Consider the following 18,335-nt stretch of genomic DNA (forward strand, 5'->3'; position numbering starts at 1 on the left):
TTTGTTTGTTTGACAACTTTGCAAAGCCTTGAGCAGCCTGTTTTAAAAAAATAAAAATCCGGCCGGGCGGTGGTGGCGCACGCCTTTAATCCCAGCACTCGGGAGGCAGAGCCAGGCGGATCTCTGTGAGTTCGAGGCCAGCCTGGGCTACCAAGTGAGTTCCAGGAGAGGCACAAAGCTACACAGAGAAACCCTGTCTCGAAAAACCAAAAAAAAAAATTAAAAAAAAAAAAATAAAAATCCAGCTTTTCTTAATATCTGGCTTATGTAAGACTGCCTTCCTACAAACTACTTCCTTACGGCCAGCATTGGAAATGCCAGGCAGAATGTTTGTATGCGCTTCACTTGTTGCATTTGATTGATATGTCTGTAAATCTTTAAGCATAAGAATTCCTAGAATTCCTTTCGCTGTCTTCCTCCTATTGTATTTTATTTATGAAGAAACTGGGTCATTCTGTGTAGTTTGCGTAGTTTCTTGAATCCCCAGTGTTCTCAAGTGTGGTGCTTTCTCCTGCATTTTCTGTAAACGAGTAGGGAAAGCCAGAAAATTGATGAGAATCGTTTCTTTTGTTGTTATTGCTTTTATGACCATCAGTTAATTTATTAATTCTGTTGACCTCCTGTTTCAGTTACTTGTCACCCAACACCCCACCATAAGCATTCCTTCCTGAATCTATTTTTATTGACTATTTGAAGTGGGATCTTACTGTGTTACATGTGTCCAGTGTAGCTTTCGCCTCCTGAGTATTAGGACTTCAGGCATGCCATGCCTAGCTTCCTGAATATCTTTATATACCTTCGATGACTTTTACCAAGATCCCTCTTAATTTCAGGTCACACATTGATGACACTTTAACTGCCTCTTTTTTGTCATCTTCCTCCCTCCTTTTTTGTCCTTTTGACAAAGTCTTGCTTTGTTATCCAGGCTGACTGTAGACGAGTTTCTAAACAGTCTTATTAAATAAGGAACACTGAGCCAAAAATAGGGGTGAAAGCCGTAGAGATCAGAGAAATTGGAATAGCTACCAGCTAACCTTAGCTCACCACGCCGCTGTAGCTTCCCAAGAGAGAGCTACTTCCTGTCTACCCAGGCTTTTATTGCCTTGCTGTTCTGCCCTCTCATTGGCTCTTAGCCCAGCTACCTCACTTCCTTGTCACCGCCTGTCTGTACAGGCCTCCAGATCTCTATGGTGGTATTGGGATTAAAGGCGTGTGTCACCATGCTTGGTTGTTCCCTAGTGTGTCCTTGAACACACAGAGACTCTGCTTGTCATGTGATTGGATTAAGGGTGTGTGCTACCACGGCCTGACTTTTGTTATGGATGGCTATGTCCTCTGATCTCCAGGCAAACTTTATTTATTAACGTACAAATAAAATATCACCACAGCTGATCTCAAGCTCTTAGATTCAAGTGATCCTTCAGCCTCAAGTCTTCTTAGTAGCGAGACTACTGGCGTAAGTTGGGGTGTTCAACTACTTTGTGTTTGGGGTTTTTTTTTTTTTTTTTGGTTTTTTAGAGACAGGGTTTCTCTGTGTAGCTTTGGCACCTTTCCTGGAACTCATTCTATAGCCCAGGCTGGCCTGGAACTCAACAGAGATTGGCTTGCCTCTGCCTCCTGCGTGCTGGGATTAAAAGCGTGTGCCACCACCACCCGGCTTACTTTATTTTTTTTAATAAAACACGTTTTATTGATTATTTGACAGTTTTGATTTGTAAACAATGTATCTTGAGCACATTCCCTCTTACTCCCTCTCCCGCTCTTATTTGAAAGAGATTTATCTTGGTGCCGTTGAGTCCCAGACATCCCACTCTCACCAAACCTGGTCCTCACTATCACTAACTTCCAGCAAAAGAAGAGCACTTAGTATCTAAAACTATGTCACTCATCAGTTGGAGAAACAGCTGTTTTTCTGGGGAACTACTCAGTGTTCATCATTTAACAGCGAAGAACTCTGTATGTATTCTGTGTAATAAATTACCAAAACCATAACGACTTAGAACACAAGCATTCATTGTATCATTGTCCCCATAGGTGAGTAAAACACAACACAGTTTAGCTGGTGTATGTCTCATGACCACTCATGAGTGGTCAGAGTATTATTCAGGGCCACATGTTCATCAGTCAGCTCTCCATCTGTTGGATGTAAATCCATGACCACTTACAAATTTACTAGCAAAACTCAGCTACTCCCTAAGTGCTGTCTGGAGAAATGTTCTCAGTTTTTAACTGCCTAACCCACTCCGTAGGGCGGTTCCCACCATGGTAATTGGCCTTTGCAGAGCAAGGAAGTAAAAAGGAGAACTTCTTTGTGACCTAACAGCCCTTTACTTTTGGTATCGTCCCTGCGTTAAGTGGAAGTCACTAACTCCAACACATGTTTAGAATGTGCCAAAGCATGAATAGCCAGAGGCGCAGGCCACAGGGAGCTTCTCCGAGAATGCCTGTCAGACTGGGAAGCATGCCTGATATCATCTGACAGCAGCCGAGCCTTTGAAAATAGCCTGTGTTATCAGACTGTTTTCTTGCTCTTTGGTTTTGAAAACAGCCTCTGTGGAAACTCTCAATTCCAGACTGATATGTAGGCTTAGTCTGATCAGAAAGTCACATCAGTGTGTGACTATATTTGTAATAACATCAGAACATTTTCTTCTGGTACTCTATTTTAGCCCTGGTTGCTGCTATGAAACAGCTATGACAAGATACTTTTACCATGGCCGAACAGAGACCGTACGCTCGTGTACAGTGGAGGCAATTAGGTGGTGCCAGTCAATGCAGGATCCCTCTACCAGTGTGAGTATCGGGAAGAAAAAACTCAACAGGATTGCTCTTTGAATGACTTCTTTGCTTCTATTCCCCTGGATCATTAAAACACTTTAAGGCGTTATCCCTAAAGTTTGCAAAAAATATTAATTTGCCACTGAAGTAGGCAGCAGATTTGAAAAGAAGCTCATTTGTATTATTTTCTAAGCTATACGTCTTCAGTACTGAGTTTTTCAGCACTGTTAATCTGACCAGCGTCAGTACAATGCAGAGCTCTCCAAAGACCTTCAGAACAAGGCTTTTTCATCATGTGGTTGAATGTCTAGTTTTTGTTTGAAGTCACTAGGACCAGAACTGGTTGTATGTGTTTTATTTAGAATCTTTTTTAAGTATTTAGACAGCAGTATGTTTCTTTCCCTGTTAATTTGAAATTTTGCCTGTTTTAATTTGAAGAGACATAATTATGTTAGTTTTCATAGAAATTATATTTTTAGTTTTAAAATTCAACTTTTTGTTCATTTATTAATATTACAAGTGTCTCAAAGCAATTTTCAGTACTGCTCTTTCCAAATTCAGGAAAGAAGAAAATAAAAAAATCAAGGTTTTATGGGGGAAAGAAAGGCAGTAGAATTAAGGAAAGATGGGAGCATGCATCACTGTTCTACCTCCGAATCTTTTCCCTTGACCCAGATTCTAACATTGATTATATTAGTCTTCTTTTGATGCTGTTTATTTGAGTTATACAGTTTGTTATTGATTTGATTTATTGATTTGTATTGAAAATTACCGTTCTTATTCTTGACACAGCTTCTTGAACGGCAGCAAAAGATGTTACAAGCTTTTGCAAAGCATAATAAGATGATGAAAGATTGTTCAAATGGAAAAGGTATGTAAGCTTGAATTGTTCTGTTTGAAAATTCTTTTATTGGAAGCTTTTTTTCTGACTTCAGGTTTGGGATTTCATTGCAGGATTTGACCGTCACCTTCTAGGTCTTTTGCTTGTAGCAAAAGAGGAAGGCCTCCCTGTTCCAGAGCTATTTGAGGACCCTCTTTTCTCCAGAAGGTAACTTGGGGCAGTGGGCCATCGTGTGCACATCCTGGTTCTCTCTGGGTATAAGAAGGAATGTAGCACCTACATCTGACATCTTTTCTTTGTGCCACACAGTGGAGGAGGCGGGAACTTTGTTCTTTCCACAAGTCTGGTTGGTTACTTACGAATCCAGGGAGTCGTGGTTCCCATGGTACACAATGGATACGGGTTTTTCTACCACATCCGAGACGACAGGTAAGCCTACTCCCCTTTATTCTTAGGCTAGAGTAGGAACTATAATGCATTCGTGATTTTAGTATGTGTACACTATGATTTTACTTGGGTCATCTGTCATTTACCACAGGAGTAGCCACTTTGCCACCTAGGTATTTAACATATATTGATATTTCTTTACTCTGCTTTTGAGATCCTTGTAAAATCACTCTTTAGGGGCTTTGTGCAGAAGCATATTTTCAGGATGTTTCAGTAACTATGCCATTATCTGGGAAACCTGTGTATTTTAAAAACATATTTGACCTATAAAAGGTATTTTTGGGCCAATCAAAATTTGTAGATGTATGTGGCCTTGCGTATGTGTGGGTCTACATCGGCAGACTGAGATCAGCGTGGGGCGCTTCAGATGGGATGGAGCAAATTCAGTAACAGTCTACAGGGCTTCAGTACTTCAGTTCCCAGTGCTTCGTTTTCATACATTCCCTTCAGAGAAGTGTATTATCTGCTTTCCTTTTGCATGATTTGTGCATAGTTACATAAGTGCCACCTGTCACTGTTGGCCCCTGAGACCCTGGACTGTATGTCACCATCGGATTGTTTGTGCACATTGACAGACAAATTAAAAATTTAAATTACAAGTTATACACAGATCTTGATTTTTTTCATAAAAGAGTTTGATGACCAAAGTAATAATTTAACGTGAATAAGCATTTTAGCATATTCCCTGACAAATAATAGGTTTTGCGTTATACCTAGTGGCCGGAGTTCAGGCTGCAGGTAGCTCAGCTCTCTTTTTTTTAGAAAACTACTTTCATTGGTCCTGGGAAAAACATCCATTTACTCATTTAGGAAATATTTAGTAGACGTTAACAGTATGCCTTATGTTTGGGTACTAAGGACAAAAAACAAGATTCTCCTTCTTAAAAACTTTATTTTCTACTTGGAGATAGATTGATTAATTAATGGTGAATACTGTGAAGAAAGTAACCTGTTACCGCATCAGATCGGTTAAGTAGTAGAAAGGAGAACCTTGTCCTGTGTGATCAGGACCTTGTACAGTATGGTCAGGACCTTGTCCAGGGTGGTCAGGACCTTGTCCAGGGTGGTCAGGACCTTGTCCAGGGTGGTCAGGACCTTGTCCGCTATGGCAGGACCTTGTCCAGTGTGGCAGGACTTTGTCCAGTGTGGTCAGGACCTTGTACAATGTAGTTAGGTCCCTCCCTGAAGATCAGTAACAGAACTGAGATATTAAAGATGAGGAGGAATCAAGAAGATACAGCTTCCTAGAATCTGGAGACGCTACCTAAGCCAAGCCACCATCCTGTTTCACTTACACATCCTACCCTATGAATGGTTCTCTACACTGAAGCCCTGGTGGGCCTTCTAACAATATCAATCAGCGGCTAGCAAGATGGCTCAGTGGTTACAGGTTCATGCTTCTAAGCCTGATGACTCTGCAACCCACATGATGGAAAAACTCAGATCATGTCATTCTTCACAACCTTGTAGAGGCTTCCCATTTCACTCACAGTAAAATCCAAAGTCCTGCTCTGAGACCATATGTGATCCAGCTCTTGGTTATCTTTGTGACTGTCTTTCATGATGTACATTCTAGTTTATTCTGCTCCAGCCACACTAAGCATATTCCTTGAATGTTCCATAAGCTCCAGCTTCAAGGCAAGTGCACTTATTTCTTCTGCCAAATTTCCTCTTTCTTGAGATATATGGAGGGATAACTCCCCCTTAATTCACACAAATATTTGCTCAAAGACCCCTCCTGAGAGGCCTTCCATGACCATGTAAAATGGCAATACTTTCTCAGGTGAAATACTTGGGGATTGTATCAAATTTTTTTCATCATTAAATTTGAAGATTGTATGATTTAAAGTGGCTTGACATAGCATTTTTCTTTAAATGTATTACATTCCCATTGTAAAAAAAGATATAAAATATGAAAAACAAAGTTACGTAACATTTCTATTTCATTGCACATGACAATCAATAGATAATACTTCTGTTTGGTAATATGTTTGTATCATTTTTAGTAATTTAAATCATAATTATTTTGCATCCTTTTTTTATTTCATTTTCACTAATTTCAAGCAGTTCCCACTGCCATTAACTGTGTTCTGAGATATTTTAAATTTGAATAATTTAACCTTCCATGTGAAGGACTTACTCATATAGTAAGGAATAATTTTCAGTCTTCCATGAGATAAATTTCCACAATTTGTTAATTATTTTTCTATCTTGTTTTCCCACCATTACCAGTTAGCATATATGCTATAAGTATAATACACCCTTTGTTATTTTATCATATAATTTCCAACTATACATTTTATGAAGTATTTTACTAGTTTGGTAGACAAAAGTAATTTACTTCAAAGTTTTACTTATGTAGAGAAACATTTTTTCATTGTTTATTGTCATCTATGCTTCTTTGTGAGTTGTCCAAGTATAAAAGGCTGTTTCTGTAATTTAGAAACGTAAATTTTTAAAAAAATTAATTCTTAACTACAAATAGTTAATTTTAGAAACATCTTTTTTCTTTCTTTTTTTAAATATAATTATTGATTCTTTGGGAATTTCACATCATATCCCTCAATTCTGTTCATCTCCAAGTCCCCCCATATCTGCCCCCCACCCTTGCAGTGTCACCCCAAAAAGAAATTTTTTAAAAAAAGGGAAAAAATTCAAACCAAACTAAACAAAACCTCCTCGTTCCTCCATCTCTCCTGCCTCTCCAGTGCCTCCTCATGGGAGCTGTGGTGTGTCACACGGTAGATCCATTTGCCCAGTCAGCTTTATTTGCATATGTTCACTGCAGTGAGTCACTGGTCTGCTTCAGGGCCTCTGGTTTCTGGCACACCATCATCACCGCTGGACCCTCACCAAAACTCTCAGATACCCTGCAGCCGCCCTGAGTCATGGAGATCCTGTGGGTATCGTTCCTCAGGACCTGTCCCTTCATGCACTCCAGCAGGACATAGATGAGGTAGATGTTAGGGTGGGTCAACCCAAGGTTCTGGATGTAGGCCTGGGTGGTAGCTGAGCTGGTCAGTCCAAGCCACTGGGGCCGCCCTCCTCAGGTAAAGAGAGGAGCCAGCTCTCCTAGGCCCATGCCATCAGGGCCAGTTCTCCCATGTATGAGGGGTGAGGCCATCTCTCCCAAGTGTGGGGACCAGCTCTTCTATGAGGGTTAGGGCCAGCTATCTTGCTGCAGTGTCCAGTGAGGGGCAGGGCCAGCTCTCTCAGGACTAGTGAAGGGCAGGGTTAGCTCAGCATGGCACTCATATTTCATCATGCATAGTTCCACGCACGAGCATTGGACTTCAACACAGACTCCAGCTAGTCCTCAGCAGCAGCTGGGCCTGGATGTCACCATTGCCCCAGTGGCAGCACAGGCCACTCAGATCAGTGTGTCCCCAGTGGCAGTGTGACTCTCAGACACCAGCATGGCTGCAGGTGGCAGCCCATATCTCAGGCATTTGCAAAGCCTTCGATGGTAGTAGGAGCCACGGACATCATCCCAGACCCTGGATGCAGGACGGCCACGGATCCAGACATGGCCCTCATCTGCAGCTCTGGCCCAGACGTCACCATGGCAGTGGGTAGCTGCACAGACCACTCAGACCTGTATGGTCAAAGCTGTAGTTTGGCCCTCAGATGCCATTGCGGTCTCAGATGGCTAACCAGACCCCGAGCAACTACAGGGCCCTCGGTAGCAACAGGAACCTCGGAGTCAACTCAGACCCTGGCTACTGTAGGACCATGGACCCAGACATGGTCCTTGGCAGCAGCTTGGGCCCAGACAACATTGTGGCCCCAGGTGACAGCAGGCCACCCAGATTTGCATGGTCCCAGCTACAGCATGCCTCTCAGACACCAACAAGGCCACAGGCTAGGGCCCAGACCCTGGGCTTCTGTGTGGTCTTTAGTGGCAGCATGGGCCACAGACCCCAGCTGCAGTAGGACCAGGGACCCATTCATGGCCCTTGGCAGCAGCCCTGGGCCCAGATGTCACCATGGCCGTGGGTGGCAACCAGACCACCCATATCAGCCTACTCTATCACCAACTTCACCTCTTCCATTCGGCCTCTTTCCACAGCACATGAACCATCTGCTTCTCTTTCTCTCCCATTTCTCCACCCCATATTTGCTCATCATAATGGATTCCACCTGGTGGCACCAGGCAGACCCATGGATCCTTCCCATCAGCCAGGCCTTGAGGACCCAGGCTGGCCTGTGTGTAGTTAGCACCAGCCTGAGCCGAATGGTATCAGGCAGGCCGTGGATCTTAGAAAACATTTTGATATTTCTAAATAATTGAGAATTTTGTTCACAATATAACTGGAAAATGACTCTTGAATTATTAGATTAAAATAAGGCACAACTTGAGGATTTCTGTATGTGTTACAGTATTTACTAAAAGCATGCAAAGCCAGTTTCTGTCTAAAGAGTGTAACTGAGCAGTAGCGTAACGTCCTAGCACACAAGAGGCCCCAGGTTCTCTAACATTGCCCCAAAGCTTCATCATTAGATACTGGAACAGAAGGACAGAACATGCTTTCACTTCATTTTGCTGGAGTTAAAGCCCACATTGAAGATGTGCTTTGCCATCATCTTTCCCGTGCTTGTTTGGCTTTGGGCTTTACCCATAAACTTCCTAAAGACTTTGCAAGGCTAGTCCACAGAAGGTAGGCACCACGTGTTCTGCTGGAAGTCTTGCAGAAGCCAGGCTTCTCTCCTATTTACTCGAGCTCCCGGGGGCCCCTTTTTCTCACTTTCCAGATCTAGAATTGTACAATTAGGGGATCTAGTAGGAGATGGTGGAAGGCCAGACTTGCCTTCAGACACCTCTCTTGCTCTTGTAGAAATATCTTTTCTCCATTTCTCATCTGTCCCTATTTTTTCATCACCTCCTTAAAATGTTTGTTAAGTGCTATACAGGTCTGATTTTATTACAAAGAATGACGTAAGCTCATCCTGTAGCCCACTCTAGTTGTAACTTTTAGGAAGAAGGTTCTTGTGGGATTTTGTTTGTTTCTTTGGTTGGTTAGTTGGTTGGTTGGTTGGTTGGTTGGTGGTTGGTGGGTGGATGGTGGTTAGTGGTTGGTGGGTGGGTGGTTGGTTGGTGGATGGTGGGTAAATTGGTGGTCAGTCGGTAGATGGTTTTCGGTTGGTTTGTTAGTTGGTTAGTGTTGGTTGTGTTGGTTGGTTGGTGATTGGTTAGTTGATGGGTGGTGGCTAGTTAGTGGTTGTTTTTTGGTTGGTTGGTGGGTAGTTGGTTAGTGGTGGATGGGTGAGTGTTGGTTAGTTGGTTGGTTGGTGATTGGTGGCTGGTTAGTGGTTGGTTGGTGGGTGGGTAATTCGTTGTTTCGTGGTTGGTTGGTGGGTAGGTGGGTGGGTGGTTGGTTAGTGGTTGTTAGGTTGTTTGGTGGGTTGGGTGGGTGGGTGGTGAGTGGGTGATTGGTTGGTGGTTTGGTGGGTGGTTGGGTGGTGAGTGGGTAGTTGGTTTATGGTTGGGTGGTTGGTGGTGGTCGGTTGGTTGTTGTTTAGTTGGTTGGTTGGTTGTGTTTAAACATAATCTCCTGCTCCAGAGGTTGCTTGTGGTCCATAGCATTGTGTAAGTATGTCAACTCGGGCTCTGTCTTCAGTTGTGTCAGGTTACATATACCTAACATCATCAAGAATTCATTTTTTTTTTTTTTTTTTTTTTTTTTTTGGTTTTTGGAGACAGGGTTTCTCTGTGTAGCTTTGCGCCTTTCCTGGACTCACTTGGTAGCCCAGGCTGGCCTCGAACTCACAGAGATCCGCCTGGCTCTGCCTCCCGAGTGCTGGGATTAAAGGCGTGCGCCACCACCGCCCGGCATAAGAATTCATATTTTATGTGTGAGCAGCCAAGTGGAACTTCCACCATCACAACTTGGAACTATGGCATAACCATTCTTGTGTTGTATTTCACAGGTTTGTGGTGGCATGTTCAGCCTGGAGGTCATGTCCGGAGACTGATTCAGAAAAGCTAGTTCAGATGATTTTTCATGCTTTCCACGATATGATACAGTTGATGAACACCGCTCATCTTTAGAGATTCAGAGACAGACACAGATCAACTCGGTACAGAGAGTAGATGGAGAAATGACCTGGAAGGAATGTTGACTTAAAGGAGGAGACTTGTTAAGTGTGGTGATTAGTAGTCTTGCTCTCTAGATTTATTCTACCTTAGAAGGTGGAAGCATCTTAAAACTTCCGGTGTTGCAGCAGCAATGTGAAGTCAGACATAGTGACACAGAACGTCTGTGCAATGTCTAATGGAAGCCTCAACAATGCACTCTCACGGTTGTGACAATGCAAATCCTACTCTAACGTTAAAATACCTTTCTTGGCACATGTATAGACTGCAAGTCCTCTGTGAACATAATTGTAGACTATTTTTCAAGCACTTTTAATATTTTCTAATTGCCAGAGGTTATATAAAGCACATGGTTAGATGCTAACTTCCCTGAAGTCAGTGCCTTCCACACCCAGTACAGGGATACAAGCCTATTAGGTTTCATGGGAAAACCACTACAGTTCAATAGTGATCTCAAAAAGCTCCTTTGAACAGACAAAAGAATCAAGTTGTATTAGAAGTATTTACATTAATACAGAAAAAAAATCCCAGCAAAACTCATATGATACATTGTAATTCATTCTGTGAATACAAAATTAAGGCACTTCCATTTAAACTTAATTGTTAGAGGTAGTGACTTTGAAAGGGTTAAATGTTGAATATTATTCTCAGGACTTTACAGTTGTTTCCCATTGATATTCACTTGTGTGGTTTATATTTTCAAAGAATAAAGCATCCAGAATCATATAGCTTCTCATCTTCTATTTGAAAAGAATGATTCCTGGTTTTGGGTTTTGTTGGTTTTTTTTTTTTTTTTTTTTTTTTTGCATTTTCTGGTATCAGTTAAATATTATATAATAAACCACTTAAAAGCGTAGTGTCTGGGCTGGAGAGATGGCTCAGAGACTAAGAGCACTGGCTGTTCTTGCAGAAGACCCAGGTTCAGTTCTGTGTGGATGGTAAATCTGGGAACACCTGTAAATGACAAGTGTGTGCAATTCATTTTTGAACTTGATGTGAGAACTTTGCGATCAGTAAGAAAGAAATTGGGGAAGTCTGCCTTTGAAAAGGGACCTCACGTCTTGTAGTGTGTACCCGGCAGACAGAAGTCATCTTTGGAAATGAACTATTTTAGACTGGTCTAGAGATCAGAACCTCTCTGAAGCTACAGATATTACTGGCTTGGATTAGCTACTTGTGACTCCAGCTTGGTCCAGCAGAATGTTCAAATTGGGAGAATATAGCATTTGCCATCTGAGACCAAGGACATGGTTGGCAGTGTGTAGACCTGAAGACAGGTGTCCCCTCTCTGTGCCTGCCTGTTCCAGGACGTAGATGTTCCCTGTGCTCCCAGTGCCTGCCCTTCCCACAGCTACCCACTGAGAGAGGATTGAACAACTCAGTAGCTCCAGCTGTTGCCCTGACAGATGTGCATAGCTATAGAAAGGGTGCTCCCAAGCCATTGTTTGGGGTTTTGTTGTTTTGTTTGTTTTTCAATGTTTATTTTGGTTTTCGATTTGCGTTTTGTTTTGTTTTTGAGACAAAGTTTCTCTCTTTAGCCCTGGCTGTCCAGGAACTCACTTATGTAGATTAGGCTGACTTTGAACTCATGGAGATCTGCTTACCCCTAACGCCTGAGCACTGGGATTAAAGGCATGCGCCACCACAGCTTACTCTAATGCAGTTTTCCTGGGCTTTAGCCAGAACCATCTCCTGGAAGGGCAGGCGCTACCACAAAAGGAGCAGAGATCACCACAATTCTTCCTGCGGCTGTCAACTTCCCCCTGTACCTTACTCAGGTTTCTAACTGACAGGGTAAGAGGAACGTGGCTTCCACTGCTTCTCTGCCCTCAGGGTGTCTGAGGAGCCTTGACCAGTTTTGTAGCTCCAGCTGCCTCCTGTTTCTTGGCACACACTACAACTGAGGGATTCAAAGGCGGAGGAAAGCGCCAGCTCCAACCATCACTCTGCCAACCCAAGCAGAGCTGAGTGGACCAGTGCCCAGCACCAGCCATAGTCCTGCTCCTGGACGTGCACTGCCACTTCCGAGAAGAACACCATGGCACCCTGCAGTGTCCACAGTTCCTGCTGCCTCTCCACCATGTGTCAGCATGGGCAAGCATTGCAGAGAGAGGACTGTGTGCCTTGTCACCACCATCAACTTCTGTCCACATCTGTCGACGGGCCAGCTAGTCAGAGGAGAAGTGCTTGAGTCCCTTCACCACCCTGAGGTGGCCAACACCAGACGGAGACGTGCTCACAGCAGAGGTGGCATCAGCTGTGCTGGAGGAAATCCGCCACCTCCACTGTAAGGCAAGCTACACCTGAACACCTCACAGCCAGAACCTGGACCACACTTCCCTGCTCTGTCAAGTGTCCCCACTTTCAATGCTCTACAGAGACAATCCCACCAAGGTAAGCACTTTGTCTTCAAAAGAAACACAGCTAAAGAAAACGTATGAGACAACACTATGGTGCCCACCTGGAATTAAAGCCAGCACCTACAGGAAATCAGTACCCCAATGTACATTTTCAGGAGTAAGCTGCTAAGGGCAGCCCACAAAGGAGATACTTCATCTACCAGATACACTAATCTCAGAGCAGCTGTGAAAGGACTGTAGAAAACAAGGCAGTATGCCTCCAAAGGAAAACAACTCTAGAAAAGGACTTAGAGGGACTTACAGGTACAAAACACACGGTAAGGAATGGAGACTGGGGAGACAGTGAAGTACTTGTGCAGCAGCAGAACCTGAGCTCAATCCCCAAGGCCCATCAGTAACAAAAACCCTGAATGCAAAGGAAGGAAAGTTTCTGATTCAGAGATACACATTCGAATAAAAAAAAAGAAAAAGAAAAAGAAAAAAAAGAAATCACAGGCAGGGAAGCAACCTGCAGCTCTTACCTTCTCCCTCTGCACCTCCAAATCCAGCCCCTCAGTCTCATTCCCAGCTCTGCAGGAGACCACCTGCTGTGACCTCCCTTCTCCCTTTCCATGTCTCCTGTGGATCCTACAGGTCTTCCCCTCCTAACTTCTCTCCCAACACTCTGCTTTATCCCAGCCCCCAACTCCGAAGAAACAAGCTGGTGTAGTCATTTTAATGTCTAACAAAATGGACTTCAAACCAAAACTGATCAGAAGAAACGGAAGAATACTACATACTAAAAGGAAAAATCCACAAAGATGAGATTTTGATTCTTATCATTGCCCCAAACACAGGGGCACCCAAATTTGTAAAAGAAGCACACTACAGTTTAAACACCATATTGATTATAGTACAGTGACAGTGGGAGTCTCCAGTATCCACTCTCACCAATGGACAGGTTATCCAGACAAAAACTAGAGAAATACTGGAGCTAACAGACATTATAAACTAATTGGGCCTAACATATTTACACCCAAACACAAAATATTATACTGTCTACTGTGCACTTTGTGGAACTTCAAAATTGATCACATATTCAGACACAAAGTAAGTCTGAACAGCTACAAGAAAATTGAAATAACCCTCCACATCTTATCAGACCACCATGGATTAAAGATAGATATCAACAACAGGAAGCTTACAAACTTGTGGAAGCTGAACAACTCTCTACTGAATGAAAAATAAATCAAAACAAATACAAAGAAATGAAAGACTTTCTAGAATTCAATGAAAATGAATACACAGCATACCCAAACTTAGTAGGACACAATGAAATGGTGCTAAGAGGCAAGTTCATAGCACTAAGTGCCTACATTAAAAAAAAAAAAAACTGGAGAGATTCCATATTAGCAACTTAACAGCACACACAAAACCTCTAGAACAAAAAGAAGAAATCACACCCAAGAGGAGTAGAGGGCAAGTCATTATCAAACTCAAGGCTGAAATCAATAAAATAGGAGCAAATAATAAAAGATGCAAAGAATCAATGAAACAAAAGAGTTGATTCTTTGAGAAAAATCAAGAAGATTGACAAACCTTTATCCAAATTAACTGAAAGGTGGAGAGAGTAAAATTAGAAATGAAAAGGAGAGTAAAACAACAGACACCAAAGAAAACCAGAGAACCATAAGGACATAATTTAAAAACATGTATTCCACCAAATTGGAAAGATCTAAAAGAAATGGATAATTTTCTTGATACATAACAATTATCAAAGTTAAATCAAGATCAGATAAGCAATTTAAACAGACCTGTATCCTCTAAGGAAATAGAAGCAGTAATTAAAATTCTCACAACCCAAAAAAGCCAAGGGCAGGTGGTTTTTAGTGAAGAATTCTACTAGACTTTGAAAGAAGAGTTAATGCCAATACTCCTCAAATTATTCTACAAAACAGACACAGGAGCACTGACCAATTCATTTTATTAGGCAATAGTTATCCTGATAATCAAACCACATAAAGACCTAACAAAGAAAGTGAATTACAGACCAATTTCTCTTATGAACATAGATTCCAAAATTCTTGCAAACCAAATCAAGAACATTTCAAAATATCATACATCATAATCAAGTAGGCTTTATCCCAGAGATGCAGGGATGGTTCAACATTCATAAATTGAATTGACAAATGTAATCCACTATAAAAAGAAACTGAAAGACAAGACAAATTATCATCTTAATAGTTGCAGAAAGGCTTTTGAAAAAACTCAACACCCATTCATGATAAAAGTCCTGGAGAGATTGGGGATACAAGGGTCATACCTTAGCACAATAAAGGCAATTTACAGCAATCTCATAGCCAACATCAACTTCAATGGAGAGAAACTTAAAGCAATTCCACTAAAGTCAGAAACAAGACAGGCTTTCCACTCTCTCCATACCTATTCCATACAGTACTTGAAATCTTAGCTAGAGTAATAAGACAACTGAAGGATATCAAAGAAATACAAGCTGGAAATGGAAAAAGTCAAAGTATTGCTATTTGCAGATGATATGATATTATATATGTGACCCTAAAAGTTCCACCAGGGAACTACTACAATTGATAAACCCTTTCAGTAAAATGTCTGGATACAATATTAACTCACAAAAATCAATAGTCCTCTTATATACAAATGACAAATGGAGTGAGAAAGAAATTAGGAAGACAAAACCTTTCACAATAGCCTCACATAATATAAAATATCTTGGAGTAACTCTAACCAAGCAAGTGAAAGATATTTATGACAAAAATTTCAAGACATTGAAGAAGCTGTTAGAAAATGGAATGCTCATGGATCAGTATGATGAGTATAGTAAAAATGGCCGTCCTACCAAAAGAAATACACAGATTAACTACAATCCCCATTAAAATACCAACACAATTTTTTACAGACTTTGAAAAGACAAATGTCAGCTTCATATGGACACACACACACACACAATATGAATAGACAAACAAATAGTTAAAATAATCCTGAATAATAAAACAACAGCTGTAGGATCACCACCCCGACTGAAGTTGTGCTGCAGAGTTATAGTAATATAAAAACAGCATGGTATTGGCCCAAAAACAGGCACCCTGAATATTGAAATCAAACTGAAGACCCAGACCTAAATTCACACATCTATGGGCACCTGGTTTTTTGATAAAGAAGCCAGAAATGCACAAGCTGGGGGTGGAGGGAGCATCTTCAACAAGTGGTGCTGGTCAAACTGGATGCAAATAGATCCATACTTATCACCTGCACAAAACCAGATACACTGAACCTGATAGAAAATAAAGTGGGGAATAGCCTTGAACATAATTGTACAGAACAATACTTCCTGAATAGAACACTATTAGCACAGGCATTGAGATCAACAATTAATAAATGGGACCTCGTGAAACTGAAAAGCTTCTGTAAGGCAAAGAACACCATCAAGAGGACAAAATGGCAGCCTACAAAACAGGAAAAGATCTTCATCAACCCCATATCTGACAGAGGGCTGATATCCAAAAATACATGAAGAATTCAAGAAACTATATATTAAAAAACAAAACAATCCAATTTTAATAATGGGGTACATATATAAACAGAGAATTCCCAACAGAGGAATTGTTGTTTCTTTTTGATCTTTTGGGGACCCGACACCCAGCTCCCAAATAAATTGCACATGGAGGCTTATACTTAATTATAAATGCCTGGCCTTAGCTTGTTTTGTTTCATGCCAGCTTTCCTTAACTTTAAATTATCCCAATCTACTTTTTGCCTCTGGGCTTTTCCCATTTTCTTACTTCCGTAAATATTACTCTTACTCCATGGCTGGTTGTGTAGCTGGGTGGCTGGCCCCTGGAGTGTCCTCTTCCTTCTCTGGCTACTCAATCTCTTCTTCCTCCCTTCCAAGATTTCTCCTTTTATTTATCCTCTTTGCCTGCCAGCCCCACCTATTTCTTTCTCCTGCCTCACTATTAGCCACTCAGATCTTTCTTAAACCATCAAGAGTTTTAGACGGGCATAGTAACACAGCTTCACAGAGTTAAACACATGCACATAAACAAAAGTAACACACCTTAGTCTACAACAAGGAATCTCAAATGGCCAAGAAGTACTGAAAGAAATGCTCAATGACCTTAGCTGTGGGGGCCATCTCTCACTCCCACATTTCCCCCAGAGTACTTTTGAGTAGAAGCAACAGAAATATTAGTTAGAAGGATAGAGTGGAGAAAAACAGAAAGTACAGGATAGCCTCGAGAGGGCTTAGATCCTAATCCATCGGGCCTCGACTGTCTCTGCCCTAGGGTATTTAAAGGAATGCCAAGGGATGGAGCAAAAGACCCCCCCCCCAGCACAGCCAAGTGCAGACCATCTCAGACACTTACACTTAGGCTGGTGGTCCAATCATCCTCTCTATGCAGACCTGCTGGGTAGAGCCACTAGGAAACCTAAAAATGGGCTCTAACAGTTCCCCCCTTCTTAATATATAAAAACAACTCCCCATTAAGAGCTCACAGCAATATCCTTAGCTGTCACACCTCCCAGTATGGGAGTAGAGGATGATAAAGATAGCATTTCTTTTTTGGAATGGGTCTAAGGTGGCTACAACAGTCTTAGCTGCATCAAGCCCTTTAAATGAAAAAACTCTTGATGCAACTGCATCACACATAAAAACTCCCTTAGTTTCATTATTAACATGAACAGGTTAACATAATTCTAACATAAATATTGCTATACATAGTTACAATTCTCTCAATCTTACAACTTAAAGCAAACTCTTAATAGAACCATTTGAATCTCTTGCCAACAAAACAGGATAAACTTCTGATGTATTCACATCAAACTTAAACACTTCCTTAACTTCACCAAACCATGGTGCAACAATATCAATAGGTTAACATAGTAACTCTAACATAAATGTTACTATACACAATTATAATTCCTACATACCTACTCTCAATATAACCATGTGGTGGTATTGTGTTCCCCAAAATATTGTGTACCCTAATAAACTTATCTGAGGTCAGAGAACAGAAAAGCCACTAGATAGGCAGTAGCTAGCACATGCCTTTAATCCTAGCATTCCAGAGGCAGAAATCCATCTGTTCAAGGATATACCCAAGCATGGTGACACACGCCTTTAACCCCAGGGAGTGATGGTTGAAGGCAGAAAGATATATAAGGTGTGAGGACCAGGAACTAGAGGCATTTGGCCTGGGTAAGCATTTGGCTGGTTAAGCTTTTAGGTTTTGAGCAGCACAGTTCAACTGAGAACCATTGGCATGAGGACACAGAAGCTTCCAGTCTGAGGAAACAAGACCAGCTGAGAAGTTGGCCAGGTGAGGTTAGCTGTGGCTTGTTCTGCTTCTCTGACCTTCCAGCATTCACCCCAAAAACTGGCCTCAGGTTTGTTTTAATTAATAAGACTCTCTAAGATTCATGCTACATAACCATTAACACTTTCTTACAAACCTACATTCAAAAACAATTTCTTAATAGAACTATACAAAACATAACATTAATTCTCTCAAGTAACACTAAAATACTTTTTAAATTAGACTGATGAATATTAACACTCCCCCTTTTCTTTATAATTTTTTAGAAAAAAAACAAACTTCTCTATTTAAACAGTTCCATTTTTAAGAAGTTCCATTTTTACATAAACAATTCTGTAAAACAGTTCCATTTTTAACGCAAAACAATTCATGAATCACCACAGTTAGTAAAGCATATGTGCATACATAAAACTGCATCTTGAACCTAGGTAGAAAAAATAAATTTCTCCATTTAAACAATTCCATTTTAACACAAATAATTC

At 41.4% G+C, this 18,335-nt stretch overlaps 1 protein-coding gene across 7 annotated transcripts in view; it reads left to right on the forward strand.

Annotated features, from left to right (window-relative positions):
• Crot (carnitine O-octanoyltransferase) overlaps window positions 1-18,335 on the forward strand; it is an 86,974-nt gene that overhangs the window by 33,339 nt on the left and 35,300 nt on the right. For 5 of the 7 annotated variants that reach the window (XM_052722265.1, XM_052722267.1, XM_052722264.1 and 2 more), the window contains 5 exons: window positions 2,670-2,793; window positions 3,571-3,649; window positions 3,733-3,826; window positions 3,929-4,048; window positions 9,995-10,886. In XM_052722265.1, the coding sequence (XP_052578225.1) occupies window positions 2,670-2,793; window positions 3,571-3,649; window positions 3,733-3,826; window positions 3,929-4,048; window positions 9,995-10,115 (538 nt within the window). In that variant the 3' untranslated portion in view covers window positions 10,116-10,886. Of the gene's footprint in view, window positions 1-2,669; window positions 2,794-3,570; window positions 3,650-3,732; window positions 3,827-3,928; window positions 4,049-9,994; window positions 10,887-18,335 lie in introns of those variants that run through there. The other 2 variants (XR_008214679.1, XR_008214680.1) reach the window with 1 other exon arrangement.

This window comes from Peromyscus californicus, unplaced genomic scaffold, assembly GCF_007827085.1.
Source record: "Peromyscus californicus insignis strain IS unplaced genomic scaffold, ASM782708v3 Scaffold_6__1_contigs__length_162567912, whole genome shotgun sequence".
In the NCBI taxonomy this organism is placed as follows: Eukaryota; Metazoa; Chordata; class Mammalia; order Rodentia; family Cricetidae; genus Peromyscus; species Peromyscus californicus.